The 27538-nt window shown below is 39.1% G+C and overlaps 1 protein-coding gene across 2 annotated transcripts in view; it reads left to right on the forward strand.

The window, feature by feature from the left end:
* Synpr (synaptoporin) overlaps positions 1 to 27538 on the forward strand; it is a 244418-nt gene that overhangs the window by 134683 nt on the left and 82197 nt on the right. For both annotated transcript variants that reach the window (XM_090355356.1, XM_090355362.1), the window contains one exon: positions 4597 to 4721. In XM_090355356.1, the coding sequence (XP_090211482.1) occupies positions 4597 to 4721 (125 nt within the window). The remainder of the gene's footprint in view (positions 1 to 4596; positions 4722 to 27538) is intronic.

The following is a 27538-nucleotide window of genomic DNA, read 5'->3' on the forward strand; positions in this document are numbered from 1 at the left end:
AAACTACTGCTTTCCACTGTGACTTGCAAATTAACCAAGAGGATTAATAGCATCTTTCATAGATATTCTATGTTTGGTTCGGTTAACTCCAAGGAGGAAGCTGCTTGCCTTCATTTTTTAAAATTAATTTTTTCATATATTTTTATTGTAATTAATAGAAGGGTTACATTATATTCACTAGATAGAGGGTGCATTATTTCACATACACTGATACCCTGTCTCATGTCTTGGTCCCAATTTCCCTCACCCCTCCCCCATCCCTCATCTTGTTTCCCCCCCTTCCCTATCCAATTTCAAATACACATATATACAACATATCAGATAACAAGGTAAAATACTGTAACCATATGAGATAACCAAGGGACAGCAAAAGAGATGAGAGATAACATAGTACATTAAGGACAACAATCACTCATTATATGGCTTTTGTTTCTATATCCTGGAGGTCCTTTCATTTAGCATCATACTATATGGCCTTATTTATCTAGGTTTTGTTCTATTGTAAATCTCTGCTAGGAGAGCCCAAGGTTTCTACTGGTTATGACAAATGAGGGAAACCATTGAGCCTATGTTCCTTTGAGTCTGGCTTACTTAACTTAATATGATTTTTTTCTAAGTTTTTCCATTTCCTTACAAATGGGGAGATGTCGTTCTTTCTGACAGCAGCATAGAATTCCATTGTGTACAAATACCACATCTTGTGGATCCACTCATCAACTGAGGGGTATCTGGGTTGGTTCTATATCTTTGCTATGGTAAATAGTGCTGCAATGAACATCATTGTGCAAGTGAATTTAGTATGTCCTTGTTTCTGGACGGTTGGGTAAATGCCAAGTAGTGGAATTGCTGGGTCATAGGGGAGCTCTATGTTTAGTCTTTTGAAGAACTGTCATACTGCTTTCCATAGTGGTTGAACGAGTTTACATTCCCACCAACAGTGTAGTATTGATCCCTCCTGGCCATATCCCTTCCTGCATCTGTTGTTATTAGATTTCTTGATCATGGCCATTCTAACTGGAGTGAGCTGGAATCTTAGAGTTGTTTTGATTTGCATTTCTTTTATGGCCAGAGATGTCGAGCATTTATTCATGTGCCTGTAGGCCATTCTTATTTCTTCTTCAGAGAAGTCTCTCTTTAAGTCTTTGGCCCATCTTTTAATCTTTTTCCATTGTATGGTTAGTGAAGATCTTCTTCCACTCTGTAGGCTTTCTAGTTAATTTGCTAGCTATGTCCTTTGCCATACAGAAGCTCTACAGTTTAATGCAGTCCCACTTATCCAGACTTTCTCTGATTTGTGTGTTTCTTGGTCCTTATTAAGGAAGTTTTGACGTGTGCCAAGGAGACCTAGTGTATCTCCTACTCCTTCTTGTAAAGTTTTCAGTGTATCTGCTTTTACCTCGAGGTCTTTGATCCATTTGGAGTTAATCCTGGTGCAGGGTGACAAAGGAGGATCCAACTTTAGTTTTCTGCAGGTGCTTAACCAGTTCTGCCAGCAGGACTTATTGAAGAGTGTGTCTTTCTTCCATACTATTTTTTGGCTCCCTTATCAAAGATGAGGTGGCCATATGTCTGTGGGTTAATATCTGGGTCCTCAGTTCTATTCCACTGGTCTTCAGGCCTGTTCTTGTGCCAGTACCAGCTGCTTGCTTTCTTACCAGGGGAAATCTTGCGTGTCATGAACTGTGCTTCAATAGCATTCCTGCTACAGGTGATGATGATTTCAGGTCCTTGCTAAGCCAGGTCTATCCTGTTCCTCTCTACTGTATTTCTAACCAGGCTACCCCAAAGCAACTCTCTATTGGTCAATTTTTTCCATTTCAAGAGTAACTTTTTGTTGTTAAGAAGAGAGCCATAGATCATCCTCGACAGTTGTGAGATGAAAGTTCATTGTAAGATATTTATTTGGTCTTCTGGACTCACAGGAGGTGAAAGACTGGGCCAGTGGTTTTGATATTAATTTTCCTAGAATGTGCTGTAAAGTTAGTTTTCTGCTCTGCTTGAGGAAAATTGAGAAGGTAAGGCAAGATATGTGTAATATCTCAGCCATTTGGGGGAGCCCTGATCTCCCAGCAGTAGTTATCTGTTCTCTGAACTGAGTTTGTTTAAATCCTCACCAAGCCCATGTGAATTTGATATCAGTCACACAGTATGATTCCCCGTTAATCAGTGAGAACTGTGGAGCAAAAAAATGTAACCAGAAAGCGACAGGTATGTGTACAGCAAAAGTACAATATTTTCAGAACTCAGTAAAGGCTAAAAAGAAAAATAGTATATGTGGTTTGCATAGTCAGACTCTGCCTATCCACATACCTAACATTTTGAACTCATTAAATACATAATTATCATTCTATTTGAAGTTTGATAATGGTGGTATTAAAAATGTGTTACTGCATAAAAGGCACTGTGATGCAAAATGAAAAGCCATTATAGCTGTTAAACACTGAAATTAACAGATTGAATTTTACGCCCTTGTACTTTGACTTGCTGCATTTTAATGTCCTAAGGACATTAAGTAGTTGCATTTTTAATGCAACTATTTGGAGATGAATGTGCTATCCTACCATATCTTCAATGTAATAATATAAACTCTAAACATGCATGACCTTATAACACTACTGTTACAAAAAGATGGGATTATATATGTTGAGTGTTTAACAGATAAAGAATCTTGAAGAAAGGAAGGGCTGTCCATAGCAGCTCTGAATGCCATTACTATTCTTTATTGTGGAAGAAGGCTTACTGAAGTATTATCTTGACATGAAAAAGGGCAGGAACTGTGATATCCAGTATACAGTGAGATGTACATTTGAACACTGAACACTTCAGATCACTTCCTTGCTAATTAAACAGTGGGAATCATTTCCTTTTAAAAGCAGGACTGACAGAAGGAGGATATTTAAGCCACAAAAAGTAAGCAATCCCAACCCCAGCATTTAGCGCCACATTGTGTGCCACTTTCTGATTTGGGGGCTGAGGAGGAGGGTGGGGCTTGCTGGTATAGTGTCTCCCTGTCAGTTAGGCCAACTAGGAAGAAAAGCAGAGCATCACAGTCAGGTTTGTTTGTTTGGTTATTTTGTTTGTTCTAAATACTTAGATGTTGTTTCACTGGGACTAAGTCAATCAGATTTTGCTGGGAATTGTCTAAATTTCCTATTTTATAGTATGGCACATTTGATCGAAAAGCATCCACTATTTATAGTAATAATAATTGTTAACATTTATTGAGTGTTTATACCGTGTCACCCTTACTAACATTTCAATACATTTTGCTCTTTCTATAGGAAATAGGTTGCTTGGTTGACTTGTTTCCATTTTTTTTAAAATATTGATTTTTAAAATGAATAAAACTGCTACACATATATACAGGTCCACAACCCATTGCTTCTGGTGAGAAGGTTTTATGGTTCAGTCATTATTTGCCAATATTTTTTTACCATTGAAGTTTAATTTAATAGTCAATTAAGAAAACTAAAACTTGGAGGTTTTTTTTAACACTGGCTAAGGCAGCAGGTGTTAGAGAAAATATTCTCTTTACCTCTAAACTGTCTGGACAGATGATCTTGTCAGTTCCAGAAGCGTTCTTCCCCACAGCCACAGTCTGTCACAAATAGCAAAATAGCCCACAAGAGTTACTGTCATGCTATTTTGTTGATAAGGAAAAAAAGGCTCAGGGACATTAAAACCATTTTCCAAAGGACCTGGACTTGGTCCCAACATTTTAACTCCTCTGGCTGTGGAGAGAGAGGAATATCTGTAATAGTGGCTCATGTAGTCAAACTCCAAAAGTATCATAAATATGAATACTGCAGCCTGTGCGACAGTTAAATACATTTGGTCAATTTTCTTTAGACATAAGCAAGAAATTTTCTGACTAAACTATGAAGTAGGCTTTCCTGACATCTATTCTTTCTATAAGTCTCCTCAGTGTTTTGGTGCCCTCTTCCCCAGAGATTTGTGTTTTCTACCAGAAACAAGGATGAGTTCAGCAGCAACCACCAAAACTTTTAATAGTTGACTTAGAAACAGCAACAAAAATGAGAGGTCATCAACTATGGGAGTTTGAGGCTGAAATAGTCTGAGATCCTGTGCTCTGAAGTAAAACTTTCTACCTACCTGCTCTTCTTCAATCCATTTAGCTCTACAATTTTCTGGCCATGCCTACTTAAGAAAAATCTATGCTATTTCCAAAGATAAATCACATTTATTACAAAATAGCCATGCAAGAAAAGAAAAGAAAACCTTACTATCTTCCTATATAACCATGAGTAATTCATTGATGCATTTGGTATCCAGGTTTGTATGAGATAACTTCTCTGCCTCTCAAGGCATGAGAAATGACGTATGCAAAAACAGTTATTTTATCAGTGCCTTGAGAGATTCTCCAAGAAATAGTTCTGTAGCTCTCTGGAATTTTCTTTAGACTTCCAGATCCCACCCATCCATCTACCTAGCTTTCATCTTCCAGCCTGAACTAAATAGGATTATTTAGAAAGACCGTTCCCTCCCCAACCCAGGCATGAGATTCCTAGTTACAGATCTAATAGAAGAACTTCACCCTAACTGCTGTTTTCTCTGCTGTTTCTCTGTTCTCTGTAGCTTTTTGCAATCTTTGCATTTGCAACATGTGGTGGCTATTCTGGAGGCCTGCGACTGAGTGTGGATTGTGTCAACAAGACAGAAAGTAACCTCAGCATCGACATCGCGTTTGCCTATCCATTCAGGTAAGAACTGGCGGTCTGTCCTCCGTGGCTCACAGCGAGGGGGCTTTCTTCCCTCTGATTTCTCAAAGAAAAAAATGTTCTCCCAGGGACTTTGGGGTAATATATATATATATATATATATATATATATATATATTGTTGTTGTTCCCTTTAACTAACAAAATACCTAAACCATGTCTACTCACCATCTCTGGAATCTGTTGTACCTTCAAGGCAGAATTGACTCTCCCCCAAATCACAAACCAAAAAAAAAAAAAATCAGCTTCCAACCATCATCACCCAGACATGGAGACAATTAACACAGAAAGATTACCGTTAGGTACTTGCTTCCTTCCTGTGCCTTACTCCAACCTTAAGGTTTCTCATAGTCTCTCTAGATTTGTGAGCTATGATTTTATATTGATTATGAAATTCTGACTGGCAGCATACATAATAATACTAAAACCTATTAATACCTTCATGTACCCTACCTTATAGTATACTTATTATGCCTAACCTTCTGCCTGGTCAATCTGTCTAAGTTGTTGCAATGTTCCTTTGAGGCAGAGTACTATAACCATTGCCATTTATAAATGAGAAAACTTAAATGCTGACACCATTGTCTCATCTTCCCCCCACCAACCAGAGTTGCAGTTTAAACTTAGCTTAAGCTCATCTTGTGTCTCTAATGCTACACTGAACTTACTAGAAAGAGCCCTTCTGATGTCTAGAAAACAATACCTTGATCTGTTTTTGTGCCCTGTGTTTCTAAAATGATTATAAAGTGCTCACAAGGCTTTTTACTCTGTGATTCTCATCCGTATGCCTGATGTACACTCATTGAACTCACCTTTAAGATAGTTTGTTTTAAACTCCCAAGTAATCGGTGTCAAACAACTAGTATTATTCAAAAAGAAAAGGAGTTTTTGGTAACTTACTGGCCTGCTTCTCTCTTCACTTCCTCTTATCCTTGCATGGTCCACGACTGCAGGGAAAGGAAAAATCAGTCCCTGCAAATGTGTCTCTAAACCAGTAAGTACAATGGTAATGGTTTGCTACAAAACTGTCACTAGAAAGAAGGGAAGGGAAGAAGGGGAAAAAAGAGAAGGAATGGAAGAAGAAAAAAGTAAGCAAAGCTGGGAAGAATTTAAAGATATAATGAAATGCATTCAAGAAATACTTCATAGCACTTTTTAATACACAGCTCCAGCCATCAAGGGAAACACAGATTTCCCAATATATTTGTCCACAGGCACTCGTTTCACTGAGTGTCTCAAAGGATTTGTGTAACATGGAAACCATTAATATTGGTCTAGTGGATGCTTCCTCACCTAAAACGTAAGTGTTTGCACTCGGAGATAGTGAAAGTAGCGATGAAGAGAGTTATCCTAGTGTTCTGAGTGGTTTTGAATATTACCACTGACAACATTTAAGCATCAAGAAGTCCAATTCATTAAAAAGAAGAAGAAAAAGGAAAGGAAATACAAAGCTCAAAAATATTAAGCATGGAGGTTTTTAGCACTTCTGAATGCTATGGATAAACCCATTGCTTCTAAAGGAGAGTAGACAAGCCAGTAACTACTCACTGCGCCTATGCAACGCAGCATTGACACCAAGAACTGCCAGTGGCCAGAAGAGCAGCAGGTCATCATTAATGCATTATTAGAGCACAGGACTACTAGTCCTTTCCACAAACTAGAAGAGAATAATCAAGAAAACTCCTGGATCAGGAACTATTGAATTAGGAACCAGTGCCCAAGCCAGAGTGGACATAGATGACAGCGTAATATTTAATTTTACACAATCGAAGAGTACAATTTGAGATTAATCTTCAAGCAGTATCCAGCACTGAGCTTTTCCATTTTCTTCCTAAGCCTGTAAAGACCTATGGCTGACCTAGAACTGGAGAGATTGGATAAAAATATTTGCTGCCATTATAAAAATAGAAGCCCCTAATTTGAAAGGTTTTTTTTACGCAGGTCTGGAAACAAAGACGCTCAACTATTGTTTCTGTAGTAGCAGAGCTTGTCTTCCAAACATGATTTTGCTCAGGAGCTCCATATAAAGCAAATCTGAGTCACTGGGGACATTGAAGCAGGGGAGAGAGCTTAGAGCATCCAGCTAGTTCTCTTTAGCGTCCCTCCTGCCACATACCTGGCCATCATCCACCGAAAAAGTCCAGTTTCTGCAAGACCTCCTTTAACCCTAGCTCTCCTAGAAGCAGGAGAGAGAGGGGAGAGAGAGGGGAGAGAGAGAGAGAGGGAGGGAGAGGGAGAGGGAGAGAGAGAGAGAGAGAGAGAGAGGTATTTTGTCACTGTGCTTATATTTTTTATGGCATTTACTGTGTACAGTTAAGGAATCAGGCTTCACCTCCCTCCTCCCATAGAACACTACTCACCTTTGTCTTAGTGATATTTGAGTGAACAAGATTTCACCTTGTTATTTGATATATTTTATATGTGCTTAATTGGTTATTTGAAATTGGATAGGGAAAGGGGAAATCAAGATGAGCAGGTTGGGGGGGGGAATGGGGACCATGTCATGAGAAAGGGTATCAAGCTCTCTCCACCCTCCCTCCCTCCCTCCCTCCCTCCCTCTCCCTTTCCCCCTCCCTCCCTCCCTCCCTCCCTCCCTCCCTCCCTCCCTCCCTCCCTCCCTCTCTCTCTCTCTCTCTCTCTCTCTCTCTCTCTCTCTCCTCTCTCTCTCTCCTCTGTCAGTCCTGGGACTTGAATTCAGGACCTGGGCACTATTTCTGACCTTCTTTTGCTCAAGTCTAGCACTCTACCACTTGCATCACAGCACCACTTCTGGATTTTTCCTTCCGCTTCAGGCATGCTAGACAAACACTCTACCACGAAGCCACATTCCCAGCCTCCATGTGACTCTTATATTCAGTTAATTGGCACAAAGTTGGTACTGGAGTTATGTTTCAAGTGGCAGAGCTCCAGCTTTGAGCAAGGAAGATGAGCTAGATCTCGAGGTCCTGAGTCAAAGCCCAAGTAGTGCTACCAGTCCAAAATTTAAAAGTTACTGTCTTCTAAAACATTGCAAGCTAATATCAATGATTCCATTGTGATCCTAGTACTAAATTAAGAGCTTCCAGCAGTTGTTTTTTGTTTTTTTTAGCCAGTCCTAGGCTTGAGCTCAGGCTGAGCCCTGTCCTTGGACTTTCTTGAGGCTAGAGCTCGCTCTACCACGTGAGCCTCAGCACCACTTCCAGCTTTTTTTCCTATGCATGTGGTACCAAGGAATCGAACCCGGGTCCTCGTGCATGCTAGGCAAGCACTCTATCACTAGGCCAAACTCCTGGCCCTGCTTTCAGCAGTTTTTAACTTCAGTTTATTGTGAACACAACAAAGACAAACTCAAATGCTAAGGAACAAAGTAGTTATTTATTTAATAAATCAAAGGCAGCTACTTAACTGCTAATCATACAAATACTAAAAGATACAAGATTAGGTCAACCAGAAAATTCTAGATAGTATAGAATACTCCAGTGTTACTTCTAATAAACACAACAAAATGTGTATCTCTTTGACACCTTATGTGTAATACATTAGAAAGAATTGCCATTCTTTCTGCAGTACAGAAATAAACCATTTACCACATGACCTTTCAATTTGCGATTAAGCAGGGCAAGTGGTGTTTAATCATTTTTATTATCTACTACAATGTGCTTTTGGTATAAAACTTATTTGATAATTGGCAGTAGGGGGTAGATTTGGACCCAGTAGTTTTAATACTTCTTTTCATACACTGATATGTAAGATAGCATTTCTCATTTTAAAGTACTTAATATATTTGCAGAAAGCTGATTTGAGGATTGTCAATACTTTACTAATACATGGCTAATGATAAAGGAGGTCACAGTTAAGCATTTTAAAGGCTAAAATTTAGAAACAGAATCAATGAGTCCATTTTGGTATATCCATTAAACAAAATGGTAGGTGGACATTTAAAATCATTTTCTCAAGTAATATTCAAGTCAAGACTTGTTCCACATTAGTTCTCATTGGTACCCAGCCTAACTGTAGAAACCTGATCATTAGCACAGTTTATATTCCTTTCTTTGCCTGAGTTCATGTCTCACTTAGTGTTTTTTAGGGATGAATCCTCCAAAAATAAGTTGTATTCAAGTCTTGATCTCAGGGTCCACTGCTGAGAAATTCAAGCTAAGGCAATTGCATTGCTGGGGATTATTAACAATAAAGAAAAGAGATGGGTGGATACATAGAAAAGCTGGAAGTGGTGTTGTGGCTCAAGTGGTAGAGCACTAGCCTTGAGGAAAGTCCAACGACAGTGCTCAGGCCCTGAGATCAAGCCCAGGACTGGCAAAAATAAAATAACATAAACCTTAAAAAAAAAAGGAAAAGAAAAGAGATGGATGGATATATGAGTTCAGCCATTGGTCATGTAAATTGTTAGGTAATGTTACTCACACATTTAGTCTCATATATGAAGCCACAATTGGTTTTTTTCTCCAGCTGTGGTACATTAATACACACACACACACACACACACACACACACACACACACACACACACACACACACACACACACACACACACACCCTAAGTCTCTCCCAATTGGTAGCAATCTCCTTTTCAAATTGCTTAATTCTGGACATATGGAGCTATCTCTGTGTGACCGTCAATCTGAGATAATTCTAAGAAATAGTTTTTAGTTTAAGTCAGTCCATCCCAAATACATTCTCCAGGACTGCTGGCAAAACCATACAGCTTTCTTCATAGGAAAACTATAAAGTTTAATCAGAAATAAGAATCATCTAAACAAAAGTTACATTATATCATGGCAATTATATCAAAACTTCAAGTATTTGGTTCTAGAGGGTAAGATTATAAATGAATTAAATATACATTGTACATCTTGCCACATTTCCAGATTTTCTACAATAAGTTTGCATACATTGTTACATTATCTCTCTACTGAAACAATGCAGTGTGGAACTTCAGTACTGCAGTTTACCCAGGTTCAAATCACACTTCCATACTTACGGTGTGATACTGAAAAGCTTATTTTCATTTCTGTTCCTAACCCTTAATGAATTTGCTATTCAAAGTAGGCCATTTGCAATATAGGACATTTACAAAATGCTTAAAACAAGGTCTGACATTCAACAAGCTTTCAACTATTGTTATTTTTCTTTTATAATCAAGGATGAGTAGTGAAAAATAGAAAGCTAAAATGATTAATTAGCAAAATATCCTTGAGGCAACCAGTGATCCATTTATTATATTTTACACAAAATCAGAACTTCTTCAGCTTTCTATCTACATGCAAACATTCGGTATTCCTATTTTACTCCTTGACATTAAGTAACTTGATTTTAATACTCTACTATTTATTTAGGTTGCTCCTAGAGTTGTTATTATGAGAATTTTTTTCCAGTAAGCCTGGAGAACACTGAAAATCATCTCCCAAAGTAAGAGAACCACATAGTCTGGTATGATCCTGGGGAATGGGATTTGTGTAACTGGAGTGGGAGAAAGAGACTGAAAATTCAAGGAGGGATTGTTTGTGTTGGGACATACGAGCTGCCCACTAGCTGAAGAAGAGGCACAGCCGTCTCTTCGTGGCTCTTACTGCCGGCTGTGGGTCACTCAGCACTCCTGGGAACACTGAGACTCATACAAGTCAGTGCAGGAAAGCTGTGCAATATGGGTCATTCTGTAGTAATGCTATCTCTGTCAGGACAGGGGCAGGAGAGCATTTTTCTCTAAGCTTCACACTCAAGAGCAGTAGTGCTAAAGAATGTTTGTCTAAGAGCCAATTTGAGCAAAATAGGAAAAAGTAAGTTTTCCAATGCGATTATACCTTGCATTCACGAATTGGTGTGATTACAATTATATTTAAATGTTCATTTACTATTTCTCATGACCAGTTCTGGTCACATTTTCATGTTAAGTGTTCATCTCAGTTTAGGGTATAATAAGACACAGGGGCTGTATGTAGTAGAAGAAAGTTTAGCAGATTTGGAAGTGGTGTGGCCCGAGGGCAAATCCCTAGTCAAATCTCTGGTTCAGGCCCAAGCTCTGCCACCTAGAGAAAGGGCAAGTTATAGCTTCCCAGTCTGAGTCTGAGGGAGCACACTCGTTAAGCTTGCTGGGTCCATAATTGCCTTGAGGCTCAGACCTCTTGTTGTAAAAACAAAATAACAATAGAATGTTCCTTATTGCCTGGCAGTGACAATTTAATTAGAAACATACAAGTTAATTTTGTAGGAAAGAATCTGACACACCTCAAGTGGTCCCTTGGTTGTGTTGCTGTTGTTACTATTACTGAAATGCAGCACACAGAATCAGCACCAGTGTTCAGCTGCAGATCAAGGACAAGTCAGTCCTATTTTACAATAGAGAAGTTGGCATTTGTAGAGAATGTTGGTAGGGAATCGCAGAAAATGGTACAAATATGTACAATGATTATTGGTGTGAAATATTTTAAAAAATGAATGAATAAGCCAAAGTAGGAGTGACTCAAGCTCCTCCTCCACTCCAAGCTCCTACCAGAGTTCCTCACTGGTTGGCATAAGTGGGAGCCAGTCAGTCAGACTGGAATCTTGCCTTCATATGCAAGGCAGATCAAGAAAATTGCAGGACAGGGATTGGAGAACAAACAAGCAATGGCTAGCTCTGAGCCCTGACCGAGTCTCAGTTTAGATGTGGGAAAAGTGGATTCAAATCTTAAGAGAGAACTAGGTAGTGGAGGTGTGGCTCAAGTGAAGTGGCCTTCAGTGACCAAGCTGAAATTGTACAAGAGCACAAGGCCCTGAGTTCAAGCTGCAGTATTGTCAGAGAGAGGAAGTAGGACATGAGGGAGATGTGGAGGGAGAGAGGGAGAGAGATGAAGAGAGAATGAATGAGAATTAGGAGTTGAGAGTGGCAAGGTAAATATACTTGTATTCCCAGCTACTACTCAGCAGGCACAGGTAGGAGGATCAAGATTTAAGGCTGGACTGGGGCAAAAGCAAGAGACCCCATGTGGAAAAAAAAAATGATAAAGCAAAAGGACTGTGTGTGGCAAAAGTAGAGAGCTTACCTTGCAGTGTGAAGGTTCTGAGTTCATTTGTCAGTGCAGCCCAAACCAGAGTGAGTTTGACTTCTGAGTTAGATTTAGATAAGTGTAGACTGAATGTGACCTTGCCAGGAATGCTGGTGGACCTCCAGTTCCCACCACTTCAGGAAGTGCAAAGGAAATGTTAAAACCCAGTCAATACAACTTTATATAAAGTCAGCTTTGCCTTTTTCTTTCTTCTTGGAAGTTTCTTTCTTCCAGCCTCTTAAGGGCTTGCTCTGCTGCCCTATTTTGGTAAAAACTGAACAGGCTTTTAAGGATCAGGATTGGAGTACTTATTGGAAATGATTGTGGGTGATGTAATCAAAGCTGTTGTTTCTGTTGTGCACTCATAGGGAGGTGACAAGTGCCAGAAATTAAATCAGAGTGTGCTGAGGGGTTCTCCATGTAGCTCTGCACCTCATTGGGTTTAATTTTGACAAGGTTATGAAGGAATGTGGGAGAAAGGACTCTATTACCTGGGAAAAACTTTATATCCTGGAAGAACCCAAATATGGCTTCTTCTAAGTTGTAAAAGTGTGTTCAAGTCCTTCCTTACATCTTGTTTTATTCTTCCCTGGAGAAAGAAAGACAGAGAGAGAGACTGTATTGCTAACAAAGGGACAAAGAAAGGCATCTTGGGGATGTGAGAAGGAACTTCACCCTCATTATGTATGTGTGAAGATATGTCCCTTAAGGGTGTCTGCTGCACAGGCCCATTTTGCCACCATTTATGCTTCTGAAAAGACGAGAGATGTTAGGACTTTGTTCATCTCCTCTCAAGCAAGTGGCAGGAAGACACATGAGCACCTCTGATGAGGTCAAGCTGGTGTCAATTGAATGGTAGGACATATGATCCCCCTTCTTCTCTGGCCCCAAACCATTCCTGACAGAATGACATTTTCTAAACCGAGAGTTGCATTGGATTCTCCAAGAATCCAGGGTGAAAGGAAGAGGAGGCAAATCGTCAAGGTGATTGTTCTTCAGATGATCGGCTGGGTTGTAGAAACATCAGGGCTGCTGGGTGTCTCACCCAATGGGAGGGCAGGGATTCATGTGCCTAATTGTCCTGCTAGCACTTACTTCACTGTGGGAATTCAATAATCCTTTACTTTAGACTCACTCACAAAATAATGCTCCTGATTTGCATTGTATCCTCAGAATACTTGTTAAAAATTGAGATCCTATGATTCTACCACAGCTGTAGCTAATCAGTATCCTGTGGGTAAGGTCTAGGATTGACATTTTAATAGACTTCTAGTAATTCTAAACTTACTGAAAGGGGAAAATTACTGACTTAATAAGAATGAAGTAAGAGCTTGAATTTGTTATAATCTGATACTTTATGGCTTAATATTGATGGATCGTTTTAAGAAAATAATTGGGCTTACACTTGAAGTGAATGCTTACCTTATTATTTGTACTTCACATGAGAAAATAAAAGTTCTAGCTATTGTACTATCTTGGCCAACTGCAAATGAGCAATAGTCAGAAAGAATGGAAGTGGCAAACCCTTCGCTCCACGCATGTCTCTATACATGTGCTTAAATTTCTACCATATGTTGATAACATAGTTATTCACAATTTATAATGAACATTATCACTTGATTGCCAGAAACAGTTTATTTTTATGCTCTTTTTCATAGATTATCACTCAGAGATTTAAACTTTATTTGTACTCACATAGCTAGTAAATCCAAAACTTAGGAACCTATACAGATTTTCTCCTTTCCATAGTCATCTGAGTGGAGTTGTTTACCATAGTGTCAAATTCTCTTCTGACAACATGTAATAAAGCTGAAAGATGAAAATGATAATGAAGATGAATCATGATCATCATCATCAAAGATGCTATGGATATAATTTTGCCACATATCAGGAACAATGCTAGGAAATGATATATATTCTCTCTTCCCTGTATAGTAGGTAGCTACTCTGAAGAAACTGAAGCTTGGGAGTGTGAGTGACTTGTCCAAGGTCACATAGCTAATAAGTACAAGCCTAGACTGAATGCCTGTGTATAACTCCATCCAAAGACCATACAGTTCTCTAACTGCCCTCTGATTAAAGCATCAGAAATGGCCTTCATTTGACAGATCCTCCAACTAAAGAGACTTCTTTTCCCATCCTGATTTGTGGCTGTTCCCATAGCAACAAAGTAAGGCAGGCCAATGGGAATTCAGGGACATTATATTCTTGGGACTCCAAATTATTGATGCTTATTTTTCCATTCGTTTACTAAATTTACTGTAAAGTGCAAACAGCTTCAGGCTGAAGCAGAAATGATTTTTTTCCTGTTTATCAGCTGTCTAGTATTTGAAATAAATGAGTTGCTGTTGGTATGGTTTGTAGACAGTCATGTATTTCATTTGAAAGATTCTATACCAAAGTTCCTGCTATTGGTTGAGGCTATGTGTATATTGAGGTGTGATAAGGCTTTCTGAAGATAGTTATTCTGAAGGGTGTACTGCTATGGCAGATTCTCCTTTCCTTAGCAAAGGGGTGGATCCTGAAGGGAAGCAGGACTCAAATAAAGAGGTCCCAGATAATCAGGGACTTGAGTGTCTTGGTGGCAATGAAGAGCCTTTACTTGTGGCGCCCCTTAAGCTTAACACTGACATATCAGAAAAAAAGGGAAAGTGTAGCTACTTTTCCAACTGTGGAGTTGGGGGTTCTTTCAATGTCTTCTTGATTAGCTTTTGACACCCTTAGAAATTAGCTGTGAATTGTATTCAGCAATCTCCACAGACATGTTTTATATTTGTATACTTACCAGGGTTTTCCTTTCTTTTTATTTCTCCTGCCATGTTGTATTCTGTCGCCCTAAATGCTTATGTTTTCTATTGTTTATTTTTTATTACCAAAATAGCACTTTTTTCTATTCTAAAAATCCCCATTAGCCAGGCACCATGGTGGCTCACACCTGTAATCCTGGATACTCAGGAGGTTGAGATGTGAGAATAGTAGTTAAAAACTAGCTTGTGCAGTATCTCTTATCTCCAACTAACAAAAAGCCAGAAATGTAGCTGTGGATCAAATGGTAGAGAATTAATTTTAAGAAAACAAGAGAATAGCAAAAAAGATCAGTGTTTTCCAGTAACTTGGACTGTGTGAGAAGGGATTAAAAAAAAGAATATAAAGTACTTTTATAGAAGTCATATACTGCATGACCCTATAATGTTGGAGACATGTCTGAGCCCATAGAGTGGATGTTACCAGTGAACACTAATGTGACCTGTGGATTCTGATTCACCCGTGTCAGTGTAGACTTATCACTTGTGACCAGTGTACCACTCACATGTGGGAGGTTAATAATGGGGAGGAGGACTTTGCAAGTATATGGGTAGGAAAGGAACAGAAAAATCTCTGTATTTTCCTCTTGATTTTTTTTGGAAACTTAAAACTACTCTAGAAATATACTTTAAAAATCCCATCATGCCAGGCACTGGTGGTTCACACCTGTAATCCTTGCTGCTCAGGAGGCTGTGATTTGAGGATTAGAGTTTGAAGCCAGACTCTGCCAAATTCATTTTAAAAAGTAAAATGCATTCCTACTAGAATATGAATGTGTCTGTTTCTCTATATTCTCCTCAGTGGAGATCACTAGAAATTATTTATTAGTGTGGATGAACACAGTATTATATACTTACTAGACATTTGTATTCCTGGCACAAAAACATTTTGAAGAGTAGTCTCCTGGTTTTTTGTTTGTTTTGGCTTAGGTTTTGGGGATATTTTTTGGGGGGGTGAGTCTGGTTGGTTAGCTGGTTTTCTTTAGCAATACTGTAGGGTTTGTTGTTGTTGTTGTTGTTTTTAACTCAGGGCCCAACACTTGGTAAGCTGGTGCTCTACCTCTTGAGACTCAACGCCACCCTATTTTTTTCCCCTGGTTATTTTGGGGATAGTGTCTTGAAGAACTTTTCTACCTAGGTTGACCTTGGACCACAATCCATCCACTCAGCCTCCAGAGTAGCTAACATTACAGGCATGAATCATGTATGTGTGTCGTATATGTGTGTATGTATCTGATCCCTAGAAAATCACCTTATCACTTACCCTCCCATCCCAGCCACCCAAGTTCTGTTAAGTCTATTTCTTGATGTATTCCTGTGAGCCTCATTAATCTGTACAACTCACTTTCAGTGTAGTGTCAGGTGCCAGGCTCAGCCATCAGGGGAATTAAGATTGAAAAGGGAATATGTTTTCCTTCGTTGGGGCTTCATTTATTTAGAATAACTTGACTCTAATGAAACTGACAGAGAGGCTATACTGTGGATCTAGGATTCACAGGAAAATCTTCAATAAATAGGAATTTACGTTGATATCCCTGAAATTCTTACCCACTATGACTAGCACCCAAAACCACACTGAAGATAATTAGAATTAAGGTCCTGTTAATCTTTACTAATGACAAGGAGTCTATAATGAGCCACCTAAATTAACAAATTAATATTTGCACTATGTGATAGAACGTTTTGAAAATTTATATATCAAATTAATTTACAACATGGTGTTCCTCTTAACGGCACTCATTAAATGCTGGCATTTAAAGAACTTTATCCAGTAATGCTTACCACAGGGATAATCAATTCCTATTCCCTCACTGATAGAGAAAAGAATCTTAATCATAAGAAGCTGTCTTCGAGGTAACTTCCAATAATTTATTCTTATATATCTCTACATTTAGTTTATTGCTTACCAAAATGAGAAAAGCCTTGTTTCTTCTTCTCTCTTAAAAATCATTATAGAAGTTGGAGAGAGAGAGAGAGAGAGAGAGAGAGAGAGAGAGAGAGAGAGAGAGAGAGAGAGAGAGAGAGAGAGAGAGCGCACTGCAGATAATAGATGATTATGAGTTTTTGCAACTAAAATACACTGTCTTATACTGACATGAACTTTACCACTTGTGAATCTAAAATAACTGCTCTGATTACCCTGGTCTTTAGAGATGGAATTCAGAACTTCTGCAGTGTGACTGTACCATAAAAAATAATAAAACTTAATGCTTGTTCATATGCAAATTAAACATAAAGCATAAATATTCCATATTGGAACAAACAGAGCCATAAAAGAAGATGAATGTAAATGCCCTGCACTGTGAAAGACTAAACAAAACTGTAATGTGAATCATTTCCTAACTCAGACTCATCACTGATTTCAGATGCCTGTGTTTCTATAGCTTTAAAAATCACTTCAATTTTCAACCAAATGGTACTAGCCAGATAAACAGTGTATCTCTGCCACTTTTTATGATTGCTTTTAGGAAGAAAAATACATGAAATGGCACAGTCAGCTCTTCTTTCAAGTTCAACTCTACATCAGCAGGCATCCTCAGAGACACAGTGAACTTTTTGCCCTGGTCCATTCACTCATTGAGTCAGAAAGCACTTCCCGAATGTGTAAGCAGATGGAGAGATGGTGTTGTGCTGAGCATGTTTGGGTGTAAGGAGCCCCTCCTGTCTAGCTAATGAGGTGATAGATTAGCATCAAGTTATTAGCCACTCAGTGGTCTCTGACTGATAGCTGCTGGCGCAGAGAGATGCATTCATTCCTTTATACACGTTGTTAATGATCCTATCTATGGTGGTGGTTATTTTGATGCTGGAGATCTATGGGAGAACTAGTCTCAATCCTTCCCATGAGCTCCATAAAGTTGGGAGGAGAAACAGAGAACATAAATAAGCAGAGATGATGGCTGATTCCGTAGGTACCATTTTACAATATTACACTTTTGCAATACTACACAGAGTGCTATGAGTTATCGCCATGCAGCAGGTAAGCAGAGGTCACTCACTCTTAGAAGGGGACATTTGATCTGATATCTGAGCGATGAAGAAGAGCATGGCAAAGATCCCATGGATAGATCTTCAGGGATAGAACAGAAGGAGCACAAATGGGAAGGGGCAAAATGGCAAGGATACTGCATGTAGGAGTAGAGTGATCTTCACTAGGCCAACAGAGCCAAGAGCACAGAACTGCCTGAGCTATGAGAGATGTGTAATTTTTATTCTATATGAAATGTACATGCTTTATTTAAACCTAAGATTATGGCATACTTTGATTTAAATATGTCAAGAATTATTCAGCCGTTACGTGAATGTGTTTTTTAGTTTTTAGTTATTAAATAGCATTAAAAACCATGAGGGTACCTTAATCTAGGCTTTAGTAGTTCCAAAAAATCTAGAAATATTCAGGATAAGCAGAGTATGGTGGTTCACACCTATAATACCAGCTACTTGGAAGCAGGGATCAAGAGGATCATAATTCAAGTAAAAAGTAACATGTTTATAAGGCCCCCCAATATCAATCAAAAAAATCTGCTTATAGCTGTCATTCCAGCTATGTTAGTTTAAGTATGAGAATCTTGATTCAGACCAGCCTAGGCAAAATCCTGAGACCCTATTTTTGAAAATAACCAAAGCAGGGAAAAGAGGAGGAAGAGGAGAAAGAAGAGAAAGAGGAGGAGGAGGTGGAGGAGGAGGAGGAGGAGGAGGAGGAGGAGGAGGAGGAGGAGGAGGAGGAGGAGGAGAGTAGGTCTGGGGCTGATCAAAAGCATATACAGGTGAGAAGGTATGGCAAAGGAAGAGCACAGTTTGGTTTGCAGAACCTGAGAACTTGGTGGGATGCTGACCACTTGTTATTTGGCACGTGTAAAGTCAAGACATTATTAAATGTAATCATTCGTCTTTATTTTATTTTATTTTATGCCAGTCCTGGCTTGAACTCAGGGCCTGAGCCCTGTCCTTTGGCTTTCTTAAGGCTAGAGCTCTACACTTGAGCCACAGCACCACTTCCTGCTTTATCTATGTATGTGGTACCAAGGAATTGAACCCGTGTCTTTGTACGTGCTAGGCAAGCACTCTAACACTATGCCAATCTCCCGGCCTGGTCTTTATTTTTTAAATTAGTGAATGACTTGGCTGTGGTAGTAAGTGCCACTGTACCGACTGGATTGCCTTCTTGGGGAATTTGCATGGAGAAGCTACAGTGAGACAGAAAAGGAGGGAGGAAAGGAGTTGCACTTTGCTAAGGAGGTAAAATAAGGCCAAGGTGACCATGAAGAGTTCTATAGAAACCAGAATTATAAGGGATCAGTAACTGAATCAAAACAGGAGACCTAGGAGGACAGATAGAGGAGCAAAGCCATCTGGAGGAGTTAGCAGGGGCGAGAGAGATGGGAAGTGAATTGTTGATCCCTAGCACAGCTTCTGTCTATCGTACTTTCTGGTCTCTCGTGTCCTTCCAGAAATATGCTTTCTCCTTGAAGGCTATCTCTGTCTCTTCCAAGTAGTCTAATTTCAATAAATAAGAAGATACACTGAGAACCACAAAGAATAATAAAGACAAAAGCATTGTCTTCAAGTCTCACAATTAGTGGATAAGGAAAGACAAAAATACCAAGAATTGTTCGGCAAAGTCAAAATGGTGTGCTAAACCATTTCAATGAGATTGGTTATCAAGATTTAATGTTCTTTTGTAATCAACAGAAAGAGAATAAAATATACAACTTGTACATTGGGATCTTCATTAAGTGACATAAAATGCAAGTTTTGATGTCTATGAGGAAACACATAGCACTACATAAAAATGTTGAACGTCCCAAATTTCAATATTGGCTTTTCTCAGATCTTCAAAACTACCTGGACTTTTATTTACTTAATAACTCTACTTAGCCAAATTTATTTTTGTAATTTAATACTTTCACCCCATTCTAAGCCCTAAATGCCCCCAAATAGTGAAATAATGTAAAAATAAAGAGCTTCCACCATATGTTTACAATCCTTTCATCATTACCAGGGTTACATGTCCCGATTACTAGGATTCGGAACATTAAAAGAGTGAGACTGGGTTGGTTGTAAGATCTCACTTTGGATTTGTTTTCTTCATCCAGAAATACTGGATTCTGGGCTGTCTGATCTCTTTTTTTCCCCCCAGCAAAAAAACGGAATCTAGTACTCTGCCTACCTTATAAGAGGATTCAAGGGATAAATACGCCAAAGACTGTCAGTGTATTTTGCAAAAGGCAAGCGGCTCTAGAAATGGAACTTCTGTTATGATGCAAACTGTAATGATCATACAGTGGTCCCCTAATAATTAGGGAACTTTTTTCCTTTTGACAAAAATGGTGAGTTTTTTTAAAGGACGATCCCTCTATGCTCTCTTTCTCAAATGATCCAGCTCTTTTTAGCCTTCTCCAAACTTCTCTCCATTTATTACTGTCTTCAGAACCACCCGGTGTGGACTAGACCACTTCATTGTGGTGTTTTCAGTTATCTCTAGCAAGTAAGTCCTACCTTCTTGAGTCTATTAAGTGCTTAAGAGACAGTTAACAAATATTATAATGCATGGTATTCTCTGAACTACCATCCAGTGTCCCTAATTAGCCAGAAGCTCTACAGAAGATAGCTAATCCTTCTAAATGTATTTCTTCATTTTGAAAATCCAATGGATATCTCTGTCTTGAAAGATTTTTTTGCATTTTCTTGTCAGGGTGATATATAGAAGGGTTACAGTTGCATTCTTCATGTAGTGGGCACATTACTTTTTGAAGATTGATACCCCTTTCCATGTTTTTCTAAGAATCATAGTTTTACAGTTGGCTCACAGCAAGCTCTAAATAAACATTAGCTTTTGTGTTCAAAAGAGAGATACAAAATCCTCACACTGAGGGATTATGATTGTAAATATCATTGTATCCTCCTCATATGTTATTGAGGAAGTTAAATGAAGGTTGCCATGTAAACACTGTCTGGCACATGGTATGTGCTTAATAAATATGGACAGTTGGTATTACCAACAGCTTTTGTTATCTGAGTCTATTATCTTAAGTCTTACATTAGATAAAAGGAAGAGTGATAGCTTTAGGAATTCTTAGTTGTAGAAAATGTTGTGATTAATCAGAATTGATTGTCTATGATGTTGCCTATTCAAGCTACAATAAGATTTAACACAATGTTAGAAAATAATAGATGTTCAAGAGATCCTACATAATGAATGGATGAGATTAACACCTGGTCTGGTTTGAATAAGTAGAGCTCTTTTTTAATAAAAATCTAGAGGTAAGTGATTTTATACTAAGTGTGGCAACTGAGTCATACATACACCAATTGAAATATGTCTCATTTTCAACAGTATAAAATCATATCCATGACTTGCTATAAAAAAAGAGAATATAAAAACCTTCTATGCTGATTTAAAATCAATGAAACTTAATTATTATTATCTATTGATTGCATAGCAGTCTTGTAATTTGAGGACAATTGTTTGAAATAGATGTTATTAAAATTATTTTCACCGACTTTCACTTTAGTAACTACTGGAAAGTTTAAAGTATGGCTTATTTCAATATGAACAGTATTTTGCTTAATTTATACACGTATAATATTGCTTTTAGTAATATTGCTCTTTGTAATATTATCATGCACAAATATAATGTAAATTACTATACTGCATATAATCCAATGGCTTTCCACTGAAAATAATGTAGCTATGGGGATAAAAGCATAACAGAGTTTGAGGTTGCATTCTTAAATGATATGATTACATAGAGAAGTTGACACTAGGACAAACTTAGCTAAAAATAGAGGGCCTTTATGAAATAGAGGGCCACTTATCATGGTGTGTTTCTTTCTATCCTTTAGTTTCAACAGACATTTCTAATTGATGAGAATTAGGGACATTTTAAAACAATTGTCTACATTTATTTGTTTATTTACTTATTTGTTTATTTGTTAAAGAGAAACAAGTTTAGCTTACCCATAGGCAAATATACCTCACAGCCATTCTCAGTGTCAAGTGAAAGGAGAGATGCCATTTGAGAACCAGCCCTCAAGCTAAGCCAAAAGAAGGATGAGGAGCTACATGGTGAGGGTTTCTCAGCATACAAAACACAGAGGTCCTAAACCATCCAGCACAATGAAGTTTTTATCCATGAATCCAGAAAGGTTTGATCAATAAAGTTTGCTTCTTTCTCTTTCCTTGAAATGTGAATAACCTGGTGAATTTTAAAAAGTTGTTTATTGCCCCCTAAACTCTAGATTGGTGAAGTGTGTGTGTGTGTTCCCCATGTAATACAATATGAAGTTCTTGTGTGTCTTTCAAACTAAGGATCACTATCAAGTCCTTATTTGAATACCACCCTCTCTCATACTTTGGGATACAGAAGAGTGAAAACTCAGACTATGCAAGTAGTCCATACTTCTGCTTTTCAGAGGCTTTAAGTTCAAAGGTGTAACAGAAAGTGTACCAGCAATGAGTCATTATTTGTTTGGTACATATGGCCTCCTGCAGCTGATAATGGAGAGGGGGAATTTGGGTGGGGGCTCAGCCTTCCACCTCCTGATTCTTTACTTTGGATGTGGAGCCTGAAATCTGGGTGGTCACTAACATTCTTGAATAATTCCAGCAGTCAGTGCTAATCCTGCAGCTCCTGCCCACAAGCCAGGGTGTTCTGAGGTTCCTTCCAAGGAAGTGGTACTGAGACTCAGCACACTACACAGCCCATTGTGGTGAGCCCAATGGAAGAATTTTTAGAGCTCTTAATTGTGACATTTGGACAAACCCTTCCCATGTGTTCAATTCAGTTAGACTCCAGGCTGCTTTCATGTCTTTGTTTTGTCAAGGGAAATGTGGGCATTTGTTTTTGTGTCTTTTCTTTCAAGTTGGGTCTCTATAATGTGCATATTTATAGTCCAAGGAAGAAAGAAAGAGAACTAGGACAAACTTGTGCTTTTAAGGCTGGCTTGTGGACCTGAACAGTGAGATGTCAGGCCTACAAAGATGAACTAGTAGGTCCTTTGTTTGTCTCTCAGAGCCTAGGCCTTTCATCATCTCTGGTCCCATCTAAATAGCTTTTCTTCCAGGATAAAGCATGTTATCAGAGTCTCAGAAGCAGCTTGTAATTATTGGCTCTCGAGTGGACTCATGTATTATTTAAAAGCACCACATAAAAAAAGAAACTTTTGAAGTTTCTGTTCCTTAAGCTAGACCTTGAGGCCAGGGGAGAACTTGGTTTATTCTTCATTTTTGAATTATCAAAGTAGTATGTACCCATTTACAATAGTCAAATACAGTAACTGAAAATAATGAGAGATATCCCCACCATATACCATGCTCTCTGCTCTTCTTCCTAGATTTTTCTAGAGATATATGAACAAGTAGGATGACATATATACAGACACACTCATATATTAAGACTTTTGTAAATATAAGAGAATCCTAATTCAACTAGGAGGAATCTCTTGATCTCTTGACTAATATAATCACACTGCCATGAGGTTTGAAGCTTCAGGAAAGGCTGGATCTAGGCATTCCAATAAGGTGATTTCTGCTCTCTCTCTCTCTCTCTCTCTCTCTCTCTCTCTCTCTCTCTCTCTCTCTCTCTCTCTCTCTCTCTCTCTCTCTCTCTCTCTCTCTCTCTCTCTTCCTCCCTACCTCACTACCTCACTACCTCTTTGTGTCTCCCTTAATCCTCTCACTTCAGTAGATTTCTCAAGGTGTTAAGGAAGATAACTATCTGCAACCCTGGCTTTTTACTCCAGATTTGGAACAAAATAATACTTAACCCTACTTCAGCCCCTTAATACATAACAAGAAAAAAAGTCTGTATTCTAATTCTTAGAACCAGTACATAATTACCTCTTGTGGCACATACAGAATTTAGACTGACAGTGGAATTAAAGCTGCTCATAGAATTACCTTAAAATAGAGAAAAAGGCTACGTGATCTGGATGGACCCAAAGTCATCACAGAAGTCTCTAAAAGTGAAGAGAACAGGGGTTAGTGCCTCACCACTGCAATCCTACCAACTCAGAAGGCTGAGATCTAAGCATTGGTGTTTGAAGCCAGCCAGGGTAGGAAAGCCCGTGAGACTGTTTATGTCCAATTAATGGTGAGTATAATATCTCAGCCATTTTTGGGGAGGCCTGAACACCCTCCCCAGCAATAGAGTCACCAGTGTCCAGTGAACCAAGCTAGAAGTCAGTTTAATAGTAACGCAGTGGCTACTCTCTACCTTCTGGCTGGTAAAGGTAAACATTACATGCAAGTGGTAGTCACCATATGACGTGACTTCAGATCCCATAGTCAATAACCACAAGGATGAAACCACACGCACGTGGTCCATCAGGTTAAGCACTTTACAAAAACAAAAACAATTTGGCAGCTAAGCCTGCCAGGTTACTACAGTGAGGGTGTTGAAAGGGGTGGCATTGATCAACATGCATGGTATTTATAGCCTGCTCTGTGAAATGGCAACTCCTTTTCCAACTACTTAAAGATGCTTTTTTTTTTTATTAAAAAGGTGGGGGGGGCAGGAAGCGGTACTATGGCTTGTAATAACCTGGCAGGCTTAACTGCCAAATTGTTTTTGTTTTTGTAAAAATGCTTAACCTGCTTGACCACCTGCGTGTGGTTTCAGCCTTGGGGTCATTGACCATGGGCATCTTAATGACCTCATAAGGTGATCACCACCTGCATGTGGTGTTTACCTTTAAAAGCTCAGCCCCTCTGAAGCTCTGGGCTGCTCTCTACCAGCCCAAAGGTGGAGAGTCAGTCACTGCATTGCTCTTAAACCGACTCCTAGTTCAGTTTAGTGAGTATTGGTGACTCTATTACTGTGGGGTTCAGGGACCCTCAAAGTGGCTGGGATATTTCATGGCTCAAAGAGTATAGTGTTGGTCTTGGCCAAAAAAAAACCCTTCATGAACACATTGCTCAGGTCCTGAATTCAAGCCCCAGGACTAGCACCAAAAGGAAAAAATAGAAAAGGAGATAAAAGGTTAAGAGTCAGAGGAAGTGCGAAGTTGGAAGCAAAGTCAGAAACTAATGTGACAGAAATTTAATCAGGTATTGCTGAACTTGAACTTTGAGATGAAGGAGCCAAAAATCATAGAGTGCGAATGGACTCTAGATGTTAGAAAAGAAAAGGAAATGCATTGATTTGTTTTTAGTCCAGCACTGGCTGTGTTAGAAAAACCACAGCAAACACCAATGTAGTGGTTTACATATTGATCCCATAAATACATGTTTGAAAGTCTATGTAATTGACCTTACTTGGAAGTAGTCTTGTAATAAATGTCTCAAAATGATCCTCCTAGATTTACAGCAGTCCTGAATCCAGTAATGATTGCCATTGTAAGATGTAGAATGGAGAATACATAGAGATATAGGAAATGTGATGTGAAGAGAGAGGGGGGCTGGAAAGGTGGCTCAGTAGTAGAGTGCTTGCCTAGCATGCATGAGCCCTAGGTTTGATTCCTCAGTACCACATCAACTGAAAAAGCTGGAAGTCATATTGTGGCTCAAGTGGTAGAGCGCTTGCCTGAGCACAAAGAAGCTCAGGGACAGCACCCAGGCCCTGAGTTTGAGTTCCACGACTGGAAAAAAAATAATTTAAAAAAGGAAGAGAGTGCAGAGATATAGTTACAAGCCAAGAGGTTGAGGCATCGTTGGCAATCCCCAGAACCTAGGAGAGCAGCACAGAACAGAATCTCCCTTGCAATCTCTAGAAGGAACAAGCACTGATGGAACATTAATTCCTGAAGCCTGACCTCCCCGTTATGACAACCTACTGCTGTTTGAAACCACCTAGTGCATGGTACTGTGTGATAGCAATCCTACAAAGTGACACAATGCATTTGAAAGCACTTGGCTCCCTGCACTGTTTCATTTGATGATCATGAATTAAGGAGACACATGAGGTCCATCCAGCTATATAAAACCATGCAGCCAAGTGGGCACTGGTGATTTATGCCTGTAATCCTAGCTACTCAGGATCATCATTTGAAGCCAAGCCTAGGCAGGAAAATCCATGAAAATCACAATTGGCACTTTGGCTCAAAAGTGGTTGAGTGAAAAGCTCAGAGACCATGTCCAAGCCCAGAGTTCAAGCCCCATGAGTGACAAAACAAAAACAAAAAAACAAGCAGCCCATGGCATTCGTTTCCAGTTGTTTGTGAATGTAATTCGTGCATTCTTTCTTACTTTATAGGACTTTTGTTTCAAACAAATGACAATATTAGCTTAGACCTCAGAGGCATCAATGCTTTATTCCTTCCCACACCCAGACACTCAGGCTTCCAATGAAATGTGGCTGCCAGTTAGCAAGTATGAGCTTTTTCTGCTTTCCTGTTGTTTGGCATATGTAAATAGCCAGGTAAGAAGCAACCCAATGCAGTAATGATGTGGGGACGAAAGGAGAGCATGTGGGAGCTGAGCAGGAAAGCAAAGAGAAAGCCTGAGTGGATTTTATCCCCAGCGGTCCATGGTGTGAAAGAACTTTAATAGTTACACAGGAGGGAGGAAGAAAAAAGAAAATATAGAGAAATAAAAAGGGGATGGAAGGAAGGAAAGAAAGGAGATAAACTATGATTATGACAAGTGAGGAGCCCTTGAAGGCCCAGCAGGGCATCTTGCTAAAATTAAGCTCTTTATATTTAATTCATAAATGCTGCTGGAAATGCTTAGACTATGTCTCCATGCTGAGCATAAACTGGCCCTCTCCCTGTTTCCACTGCTGCTTCAAGTCAGATCTTCAGAATGCAATAGCCCAAACCGTGAGCTCATCTGAACTTCAAATTCTGTATTTTTAAAAAAAAATCAACAAAGAATTAAACTACACAATAAGGCATGCAGGGGGGCTCAAGCATACAGGTGTGTTTACTGCTGTGACCTTTCCTCACCTGGCTGACTCACTATAAACCTGAGAGCTCATTCTTGGTCATTGGAAGCTGTGTTTTCATTGCACATCTGATTGGAGTTTGTTGTTGCTGTTTGGGGGGGTGGGGTTTTTTTTTGAGGGGAGGAGAGGGACAGCAGGTATTGAAATGCCTGTTTTCTGGATGGTAACATATTGCTACACAACTTTAAAACTGCTTAGGGAGAATGTCACAGGAGGTTATGGGGATGGAAGAACTCTTAAGGAATCTCCACTTATGATACTCCCTGGAGCCAAGTAAGAATTCTTGTTTGGATTTGTGGCTCTCTGGCTGTTGGCTATTGCCACTCTCAGGAATTCCCTTCCCTCCCAGAGATACAGACAGGTTGTCTTTTCATCTTTCAGGACCCATTTGAAATGTCACCCCCTCTTCTTTTCTGGGAAGGACTTCGGGGGACTATATCACACACCTTACTAAAACCGTGATAATTAATATGTATTGCAGCATTAGGCCATTTGGAAAGTAATGATGTGCAAAGGTAGACTAATATTATTCAAAGACAGAAGGTTCTGAAATTCATACTTTTTATTTTTTTTGTCTGAGCACTACTCCTAGGCCTGGGTTTGTGGTTTGTTTGGGTTTTGGGTGTATTTCTATTGGATTCTTGGCAGTCCTGGAAGGCTGGCTGTAAAACATCTGTGATTAAGTCAGTGCCTCCCTCCTGGATAGAGAGATGGCTCTTTTCAGGAATTCTGCCCAGTGTTCCTGGTTATCAGCATTGTATGAGTTCTCTATGAGTTCTCTATATATTCTAATACTTACAAAGCATTGGTCAGACAATCAATGATGTAGAAGTTTAGAAATAAAATAGTTTTTAAAAAATGTTACCTGATTGTAAAAAGGGAAATGTGGGTGGAGAGTAACCAGTGTAGAGAGGAAAAAGGAGATGGAATGAGGAGAATTGTGATAAAAGTGCATTGTATTTATAATATACTATCTTTCATAGTATGTTATACTTTATAAAATATATATGTACACATGCATATATGAGAATAGCATAATTAAAAACTGCTAGAAAGAGTGGTTGAGGAACAGGGCTTAGCAAATTCATGG

This window comes from Megascapheus bottae, chromosome 2, assembly GCF_031878675.1.
Source record: "Megascapheus bottae isolate mThoBot1 chromosome 2, mThoBot2.hap1, whole genome shotgun sequence".
Taxonomy (NCBI): domain Eukaryota; kingdom Metazoa; phylum Chordata; class Mammalia; order Rodentia; family Geomyidae; genus Megascapheus; species Megascapheus bottae.